At 35.0% G+C, this 11,036-nt stretch overlaps 1 protein-coding gene and 1 pseudogene across 1 annotated transcript; one reads left to right on the top strand and one right to left on the bottom strand.

The window, feature by feature from the left end:
- Positions 1–5,639: 5,639 nt before the first annotated feature.
- LOC110711050 lies at positions 5,640–9,139 on the top strand (annotated as a pseudogene).
- LOC110711049 (G-type lectin S-receptor-like serine/threonine-protein kinase At1g11330) lies at positions 9,110–11,033 on the bottom strand (the record flags this gene model as incomplete). The annotated part of the gene is given in 7 exon segments (XM_021889426.1): positions 9,110–9,803; positions 10,028–10,042; positions 10,045–10,177; positions 10,336–10,466; positions 10,468–10,574; positions 10,726–10,936; positions 11,025–11,033. Coding segments are annotated over 7 exon segments (912 nt in total), but the record flags the coding sequence as incomplete, so codon positions are not given.
- Positions 11,034–11,036: the final 3 nt, after the last annotated feature.

Raw genomic sequence — 11,036 nt, 5'->3', positions numbered from 1 at the left:
TAATGAGACATTATTATAAATTATATACAAATAATGAATAAATAAATAAATAATAAAGAATGAACATATCTATTCAATTACAAGTGTTAAAAAAATTAATCCGGAATATCGCTCGGGCCACACACTAGTGAAGTTTTAATTGTGCTCATGAGCTATTTGGCTCTTCTACACCCTTATATGGTCCCCACATACAATATGACATGACAACCTTTAATTGGTTGGTGGAATGGGCCTCAAATTCCACTAAAGTTGAAAATTCATTTGAATTTCAAATACATTTTAGATTTAACCTTAACTTTAAATTTCAAATTTTGTGTCATTTTCAATGCTACTTTTATTTATTTATTTATTTATTATATTTTTTTTAAAAAAATTGTTCATTTCTTGAGCCATGGAATGTTATTCTCTTCCCTTGGTTTCTTCAGCCATTTCGCCTTGTGATTTTCATACCCCCAAATCTCCCTCTACGGACATTATATATATAATATAATTATACCGTAGAGATAGACTTAGGCGTATTACCCGCCGGGTGATTACGCAAGGCTACTCAAACTTATTAAATAAACCAATACTTTGCAGCGGAAACTTCAATACTCTTCTTTACTAATAATAACCATAAATAGTAACCAATGTCATGATTACTCAAAATTAAATACAAGACCAAATATTCCTAATTTAGTTGAAATCAATCTCGGGATTCCCGTGCATCAATTATTGACTTCACCTGAAAATAAGCAACACTGCTTACCATTACGGTAAATAGGGCGAACCAAAACAAATAAGAAGTATGAGATAGCAAAATATGCTAAGTACAATAAGTGCAAGATAATTAAACTCAATTTATTTGCAAACATGCTTTTGAAATCAATTCCAAAAATTAATCCAATAATTCTAAACTCATGATTCAAAACCGATTAATTTCTCAATATTCCAATATCAATAATCAATAAAACTAATACCAATTATTTTAAAACCAATTCCTCATATTAAAACCAATTCCTCTCCCAAGTGTGCACACCCCCTAAGCTAGTCTCCTTATTTTACAAGGCTATTATTAAGGAAAGACCCGGTCATACAAAGTCCAAGGCCTTATCAATAAACCAAATCCGCATAGTGGGATTACCCAACATGCTTATAAAGCATAAATAATAAATAATGGGAGCACATAGGGTACACAGAGGAGGTATGTTGCCGAAGCAGAGAACTTGCTTATAAGCTCCCAACCAAACAGAATGCTTTCATTTAGCTTCAAGGTCAATCAGGCAAAGGATTCTTGCTTCCTGGAATCGATTCGATATCGATGGGGAGGAATCAGCTTTGATGAATAAGCCAATGGAGTTGCCTACCTTCCGAAGGATTTGGTAGTTGTGAAGTTCAATTGGGAGTTCCGGGAGAGTAATCCAAACAGGAACAGAGGTGATTTTCGCCTTTGAAGCTACAAAGCCCGCTTTCCATGGCCGAACATGGATTAAGAATTTACCAATAAACCAAGGGCCTCCCGATAAAATTCTGCTCTGCTCTTGGGACGAAGGTAGACTTAACACATAAAAACCCCTGCCAAGGGATTGAATAGCTGCATCCGGTTGGAAGTTCCAGAGGGAAGAGAGTTTTGATTTTAAGTAATCAAAGGATAAGGATTTACCAATTATCTTAAAGATAATAGCGTGAAGCCACGGAGACACAAGAGCGTTGATTGAATCAGCAGGAATGGGAATGACAATGTCATCCTTAGAGATGGAAGTCACGATGGAGGCGAACATAGGGAAGGGAAGTCAGCAGGGTTAATGGTAATAGGTTGGGAAGCAAGGAGGGTTTCGGAGAACGATTTTACAGGTATTGAAGGTGGGGGGTCTGGCGGTTTGGTTGGAGGTGGGAGGGAGGGGAGAACGAGCGGCTGTACCGGCGGCGGAGCTGGACCTTTGTCTGTAGCCAGGATACTACCTATATATACTACCTAAAATCTCTCTCTCACTTTCTCTCTCTAACATCTCTCTACTCAATCCACAAAAGATGTTAGTTCTCCATGTTTTAATGTATTTTGTTAGCTTGAATTTAACTATTATGATATTAAGCATGTCAGATTTGTGGCAAAATAAGGTTATATATGTGTGTGTGAAAAGTATTACTCCGTTATAATTAGTCTACCCAATTGAACAATTCCGAACATATTTCAACTAATATCTTCAAAGTTAAAACTTATATAAACATTCACCAAATTGAAATTGTCTTGTCAAAAAAAAAAAAAAAAAAGAAATTGTCTTGACTTATCCCAAATCAATCCATCTATATACTACATACGATAGCTATTATACATCCAATTGCTACCCGATTTGAAGTAAAATCGATAAAATGTTTTATTAATCCGATTACTCCATAATAACTAACAAGATTAAACTCTATGCAATTGTCAACAGCAAACTACGTACACTGTTTGTTGCATAGTCCAAAGTGATTTTGGAGGGAATTGTAATGTCCAGAAATAGTCATCATTTATCAAGTTATATTAACTACTTCGTATATAATATTGATTCGATCTACTCGTTTAGGTCGTTTCTCACTCGTTTCGTTTGAATCAAAAAGTCATGTTGAAAATGTAGGTTGCCTGACTTCTTTCAGTACACATAACACATTACGACACAACTGCTTTTGTAACATATCATTTATTAATGTCTTATAGATTATTAGTTAACTAATACTTGTATAAGAAAGATTATTAATACTCCCGTATTTTATGGTGATTGGACAAACTGTGGTCATCGATAAAATCCAAAAACCCCAGTTGGTGCATGTTGTCATGCTGTGCTACCTAGTTTGTGTCTTGTATTACTGAATAATTGTCTTTATTAATTTGTTATGTACTATAGTAACCTTTTTATTTTCTCATCAATGTGTTAGATTAGTACTTCCTCTGTTTTTTTTTACTTTGGATCTGTTTCTTTTATCACGCTTGCCAATGTAAAACTTTAACGGTCAATAACTTTAATTCTCCATAATTAAAAAATATAAAAGTTATACATTATGATAGTACTTATTAAAACGAATTCAAAATGATCCAACATAAATATGTTTTTCCTTACATATTATTCACAAAACACGGTCAAAGGAGGGGCGGTGAATAGTGTAAAAGTTAAAGCGGGTCAAGTAAAAAAGAACGGAGGAAGTATATAGTAACCTTTTTATTTTCTCATCTGGAGAAGTCAACATCTTTATTAATAACAATATTTCTATAGATTATAAATTTGCTACTTTGATAGATTATAAATTTGCACTAGATTAATATTATCACAATGTCATATCACTTGATGTCTGACTCTCATAGAAAAAAGTTGTTTTTCAAGAAAAGTATAGTAATTTTCCGCACAAAAATTTTGAGATTTATTTTTGTTTAATTTACAAAACCTTTCATGAATTTTTTTATCCATTAGGATTTCAGTAATTTATTTTGGCAAAAGCTAACAAACGCCTCGGGACGTTGTATAAGATATATAAAAGTAGAAATTGTGGTAAAGTAAAATGTATTTCAAGTCTACAATAAGAAGTAAACAATAAGATCGAAAGGTTGATCTTATGACAATGGAAAGGACGATGTGTCGTGAAGCAAATTCACCGACTTGAAAACGAAATTCCGGTGCAACCGAGGTGCACAATTGCATTCACCAGCATGTTCCCTAAGGTTAACACACCACTTCCACACAAAGACACTTTTGGGTGAAAGGTTGGAGCCGAGTAACTTATGCCCAATATAGAATATGTGTTTAAGCTTGTGTTTAAAGGTTATGTTCAAGTGTATTATGATTTTCCAACCATGAAATATATAATGAAAGGGATAATCAAGAGTTGAAGAATCCAAAGGGACAAAGCTCTTAATTAGAAGGGAAAAAAAACATAGTAACAACCCCTTAAACCTCCCATTAATTGGGAATTAAGAGAAAGTTACAAAAAGAAAGGGAAGAGAAAGAGTTGGAACTTTCCAACGACGATAACCTGGGAGCTTCGCCCGGTGGCGCACCTGACAGGGTGAGCTCCCACCCGGTAGGGCGAATAAACGATGAAAATCATTTTTACTCTCGCGCCCGATCGAGCCCCCGGTGCCAAGGTTAACATTCCATTTTCTTCATTTATTTCAACAGAAATATTAACTCTGAAATAAACATTAATAACAATGATAGACACATGATTGACATGCATTACCAAATTAATTAATACCATTTTAAGTACTATTCTAAATCGTTATCTAATGCCCCGGGCGGTTAGCAAGATCCATTTATTTTACACGTTTGCAGGAACAATTAATTAATTTTATACGTTTTGCATGAACAATTAATTCTAGTAAATTACCAGTTTCTTGATGCTTGTCAACCATAACTTAATATTGGTGACTAGTTAGTGTATGAAAGCTATCCAACTAGTACAAACAATGCAATTAAATTAAAAAATTGTGTCATTTTTCTTATGAAAAAAATAGATCTTGTACATATGAAAATCTAATATTTTCCTCGAAGGACAAACAAGTACGGAGTAATTTATCTACGCCTTAAGAAATACGTAAGTTAGCTAATTTCTACTTCGTATGTATGTAGTGCCAAATATTCAAAAAGGAAAAAAAATGTATGTAGTGCAAAAAAACAGAAACCCTTAAAAAAAACGTTTAGACTTAAAAGCAGCCATGACATGAATACATGATGATAGAATTGCAAGTTGCACTAGCATATAAAAAGAAGGGAAATGATGAAGTTCATACTATTTCCAAATCAAAGTTGTGGAAATTCTCTGCTTCCTGCTTTACGCGTGAAGCACTTTGTCCCGGCCACCATTTCCACTTCTCCACCACCCCCCCATTCATCACCACAACGTATCTTACTACGAAGACGCTATGGTATGTTTTTCTCTCCTTCTATCCGTATTGTTTTTAGATATTATCCCGTTTTCAACCTTGTTTGAATGGTAATTATCTTACAGAAACAGTTATAAGGATGAACTTTTAGAGATGAAGGGAGTATGGATCCAAATATGTTGAGTGATATACATATGTATGGCTGAATTACAGATCAATTCGAGTCAAATAAGTTTGAATTTTTTGTCATATTTAGTCAACGGAATTACTATTACAATATAATGAAGCATATCAACCCAAGATTGCTAAAACGATAAGTTTAAATAATTACCAGGTGTATTTTTTTTAATAATATATTAGAAAGAAACATTTATTGATTGACTAAAAATTACGGGTATTATTGATTTTGTGTAATTAAGTAAAAGACTATGCTACTTTGTATTTACATAAAGATTTTTTTTTTTTGGACATTTTTGTGATAAGTTAACATGGTCTTACACTTGGTTACTTAATCAATATTTTTAGTGTTGAATAAATTACTAGTCCACTATACATAATCTTTTGATAAAATTTAATTCAATCAGCTAAAACTCTGCACAATCAACAGGTTGCAGTAAAAATAAATAAAAAATGGAGTAGTACCTCAATGGCTCACTGCACCTTGTACATCAAACAAAATCACATAAAATCGCGGTCTAACCAAGACATTAACTGACCAAATGTGTGCAGCATGGTGCTGTAACTGTGTTATTATGCTTATTATTTCATTTTGGTGTTAATTTTACAGGATATATCAACATTGCTAATGGAGACTTCTATACATGTTCTGTTTCTTTTGTGCTGCTACTTTAGTACCTTATGCATAGCAATAGACAGCATCACATCATCAATATTTCTGAAAGAACATGAATCTATAGTCTCAAAGAATGGTGATTTTAAGTTGGGCTTCTTCAGCCCCTCGAATAGCACTAACCGGTATATTGGGATTTGGTTTAACAAGGTACCTACAAATGATGTTTTTGGGTAGCAAACAGAAATAACCCGCTTAATGATTCTTCTGGTGTAATGAAAGTATCTGCAGATGGAAATCTGCAAGTCTTGAATGGGAGAAATGATGTCCTTTGGTCGTCGAATATGTCTGTCACTGCAGCAAATGCCTCTTTATCAGCACAACTTCTAGATACCGGGAATCTAGTTCTGTTTACTTCTGGTACCAATGGCACTATGGTCTGGCAAAGCTTTGATCACCCTACGGATTCTCTTATGCCGAATACAAAGTTGATTATTTCCAATTCTAATATGAAGCATGCTTTACAACCTTGGAAGAGCCCTTCTGACCCATCATTTGGGAGATTTTCTGTTGGGACCGACTCTTTCATTCATTCTCAAGTAATTATATGGGATGGTGATCGGCCACATTGGCGTAGTGGTCCTTGGAATGGGAATATATTTCTAGGATTGATGTATACTGATGAAGCTACCAACTATGCAAACACCTATATTCGTCAGAATGACAAAGATGGAACAATCGACTTTGTCTATACTGGTGCAAGTACTCTGGCCTATTCTCACTACGCTTTCAGCTATGATGGAACAATAAGCGAGAAATGGTGGGATGGAAAGAAGTGGCAGTATGTTTGGGGCGCCCCTGTAACAGAATGTGATTTGTATGGTAGTTGTGGAGCGTTTGGAAGTTGCAATCCTACAAGTTCTCCTGTTTGTAGGTGTTTGAAAGGGTTCAGGCCAAAGAATCCTGAGGAATGGAAGAAAGGAAACTGGACTAACGGATGTGTACGAAAGGTGTCATTGCAATGTGGAATTCAGGGTGGTAAAGATGATGGGTTTTACCGGTAAAGAATGTTAAAGTGCCAGACCATACAGAGTGGTCAGTGGGACTAAATCAGGTTAACTGCAGAAGCCAATGCTTACAAAATTGTTCTTGTTTTTAGCTTAGCTTATGCTTATGATGCTGGTGCTGGATGTATGTACTGGAGTAAAGACTTGATCGATATTCAAGAATTTTCAAGTGGCGGGTTAGATCTTTATCTTCGCCTACCACATTCAGAGCTAGGTAACCTTTTCCTTATTTATCTGTTCAATCAGACAGTACATAATTTCTTTCCCTTTGAAGTTGAAAAACTTGCCATGAAAATCTACACAACTCTATATTTCAGAGTTCACTAATGAAAAATATCAACTGTCTGCCTCACAGGTACCAGTAATAAGAAAATAGTTGTTATTATAGTGACAGTTATCTTAGGCACTATTGGAGTTGCAGCTTTGACATTATTCATCCGGTGGAAAATTATGACACAAAGAAAAGGTAGCTCCAGATCTTTATTATTACGGAGTGTTTTTTATTTTTTTTTTATTTTTTTTTTTTTTTTGAATGTTAATGTAGGTATTTGCCTTTGCATCAAATAAACTAAGATAGCTAGCCTGACATGTCCTGATTTATAGTTATAAGAGCACATTCTTTTCACATGATTATTTAAAACATTAATGTTATCTTGCTCCAAGTAATTTCCTTATTTTTTCTTGATAATTTGAATAATGGTTAAGAGACTTTGTTCTTTTTACCTTATTTTTTTAGTATAATCTGTATTGGTGGTAACTAGACAGTAGAAAATCAACTCTATTATTTGTGGAATTAATTACCATAACAAGATGTCACTTCTAATCTTAATTTACATTGGAAATAAAAGCTCAAAGGAAGAATGAACAGCTGGAGAATTTGAAGCATGATGAGAATGGACACCAAGTTCAACTCGAAGAGTTGCCATTGTTTGAATTCAAAAGGCTTGCAACTGCAACAAAAGACTTTCAAGATAGCAATAAACTTGGACAAGGTGGTTTTGGTCCAGTATATAAGGTATAACAATAGTTAATGTTGCAAGTACTTTATCATGATCACTGAAGTCAATAATGTATATTTTGTCTATGCTTGATTCCAGGGGACACTGGAAGACGGAGTACAAATAGCAGTGAAAAGACTTTCTGCTGCTTCAGGACAAGGCATAGAAGAGTTCATGAATGAAGTTGTGGTTATCTCTAAGCTGCAGCACAGGAACCTTGTTAAACTTCTAGGTTGCTGCATAGAAAATAAGGAAAAAATGCTTATTTATGAATATATGCCTAATAAGAGCTTGGATTTCTTTCTGTTTGGTAAGTACCATGCTGCTTTAATTTCACTTTCACGCGTCTTGCTTCATGTTTGGCATGTCTCTTGAAGTATTTAATATTTTATATCAATATTCAGATCCTGTCAAGCGAGAGCTTTTGAGCTGGGAGAAACGATTCACCATCATTGAAGGCATAAGTCGAGGCCTGGTTTATCTTCATAGAGATTCTAGACTAAGGATTATTCACAGGGATTTAAAAGCAAGCAATATATTGTTGGATGAGGATCTTATCCCTAAAATATCAGATTTCGGAATGGCACGTATCTTTGAAAATAAACAGGATCAAGATAACACTAGAAGGGTAGTTGGAACATAGTAAGCTCTCCAGTTCCCTTTTTCTTCCCTTTTATTTCAAACTTCAGAGCTGTTCTTCTTTTTCGAAGTTTAGAAACTTCTTAATGTGTTTGTGTTTCCAAAATGCAGTGGGTATATGTCTCCTGAGTATGCAATGGAAGGTCACTTCTCTGAAAAATCTGACGTTTACAGCTTTGGGGTGCTGTTACTGGAGATTATGACAGGAAAAAAGAATAATAACTTTTGGTTGGATGAACAATCACTGACTCTTCTAGGATATGTAAGTCTAGAAATTGAACCATATAAATTATGTGCTTCTAAGGTTATAGGACTACTAGATTTCTGACCTTATATTTTCTTGGTTTCTGATGATTTGTTTTCAATTATTCTTAGGTATGGAAATTATGGAATGAAGATGACCTTCAGCCTGTAATTGATCCATTAATAGCTGAACCAACCTTTTCGCCGGAGATCTTAAGGTGCATCCATGTAGGGTTATTATGCGTACAAGAATTTCCAGGAGACAGGCCTAGCACTTCTACACTACTATCAATGATAGTCAGTGACATAGTAGATCTTCCATGTCCTAAGCAACCCGGCTTTATTAGAAGGTTGGTTTCTTCTGACACCGATTCCTCTCAATTACATGGACCAAAGAGTTCATCTAGCAGCAATTATGTCTCAATTACACATTTGTCTGGTCGATAATCATCTGTAATATAAATGATTCTAAAGTTTTGGTAACATGACCACTATTCAGTTTCTAATAGAAAATTGAGATCATTTCTCCTTACAAATATATATCCAATGCAATCTTACAAATTTACAATATCTAGTATCCAATGCAGTCTTGCAAATTTACAATTTCTTGTCAAATCATACTCTCAAAATCCAATGTAGATTCGTGTACATATTCATAGCACCAAGGAGGAGAAGTTATGATTTTTATCTTCTTAAGATTTGTTGACAATAAGCTCTTTGGAGTCTTTTCTAGGATTTGCAGCCCCATTCCTTTTACATCTTGTGTCTTGCATTCCCAGCTCCTTTGGTATTCTCAAGGGATCTTCAAGCACCAAATGAGCTCGGAATATCAAAGTAGCATCAAAAGAGCTCGGAATGCTATCAGAAGTATCATTACAATGAATGTTCAAGAGAGTTTGGTGTATTACCAAACTAGCTATCTATTTTTATCGAGCAATCAGACCTGTAATAGACATATCATTTACGGAGGAACTCTGTTGCGATTGGTAAGATTCAGTACCAGTAGCTGCCAAACGTTTAATGAACCCAGGTTGTTTAGGGGATGGAAGGTCTTCAATGTCACTTGTAAGCATCGAGATAACAGTAGAGATATTAGGCCTATCATTCACATATTCTTGAACGCACAGCAGACCCACTTGTATGCACTTTTCAGTCTCCTTTCTGAAATTTGGATGAGAAACTACAGAGTCGACTGCTGGAGCGACATTACCCTCAATCCATAATTTCCATACCTGTATACAGCATATCAAGCAAATCTTAAGTGAGATTGTCTCAAAATTATTCACTGTGAAACACTAGGAGTTACCCCAATCTTACAATAGTTATTGTATGACTATCTCAAATCAGAAGTCATTGAAATTTCAAAAATCACGATACTATCAATTCCTCAGAGGATCAAGCATTTTCTGGAAAGCAGAATTTTTTTGTAGCAACAAGCCAAAAATTCAAGACTTACATAGCCTATGAGCGTTAAGATTGCTCTTCAAACCAGAAGGTACTGCTCCTTTTCCCTGTCACAATCTCTAGCAGTAGGACACCGAAACTGTAGACATCTGACTTTTCAGAGAAGTGCCCTTCCATCGCATACTCAGGTGACATATAACCGCTGCATTATACATGGTCAAAATTAAGGTGCAATATTACTATACAACACTATACTGTTATTTTGAAGTGAGCTACAATAAGACATTGATTAGTTCACCTTAGCCAAAGATAATAGTTGTCCAAGACCAATGTCAGAGATAAACATTATATAAGACTTACTATGTGCCAACTATCCTTCTGGTTTCTTCTTGATCTTGGCCATGACCAAAGATCCGAGCCATGCCAAAGTCAGAGATCTTTGGATTGAGCTCTTTGTCCAACAAAATGTTGCTTGGTTTAAGATCCCTATGAAATAATTCTTAACCTAGAATCCCTGTGAAGGTAAAGAAGGCCTCGACATATCCCTTCAATAATATTGAAGCGTTTACTCCAGTCCAGAAGTTGTCGCTTGGCAGGATCTAGTTATTGGTATGCAGGCTTAGTAACTACCTTGAAAATATAAGCTTCTAAGACAATCATATTATGAAAATCTATTTAAGTGAAGATATTGCATTCTCAGAAGATTGTTTAATGACGAAGTTTGGTGAAAACAAAAAAAGCGATACTTACTGAACAAAAATGCATCCAAACTTCCATTAGGCATGTATTCATAGATTAACATTTTTTCTTCTCCTTCTATACAAAATCCAAGCAGTCTGACAAGATTCACATGTTGAAGTCTGGAAATTACAACCACTTCATTCATGAACTCCTCCAGGCCTTGTCCGTAAACTGTGGAAAGTCTTTTTACAGCCATCTCTTGGCCATCTTTCAATATTCCCTGAGAAAAATAAACAGCATATCAACTCACGCTTGTTAGATCCCAATGCCCTGCTACTAGTGGCAACTGGAAAAAGTGATTAATTTACCTTGTAGACCTG

This window comes from Chenopodium quinoa, unplaced genomic scaffold (genome assembly GCF_001683475.1).
Source record: "Chenopodium quinoa cultivar QQ74 unplaced genomic scaffold, ASM168347v1, whole genome shotgun sequence".
Classification (NCBI taxonomy): domain Eukaryota; kingdom Viridiplantae; phylum Streptophyta; class Magnoliopsida; order Caryophyllales; family Amaranthaceae; genus Chenopodium; species Chenopodium quinoa.
This window is presented reverse-complemented; position numbering and strand designations above follow the sequence as displayed.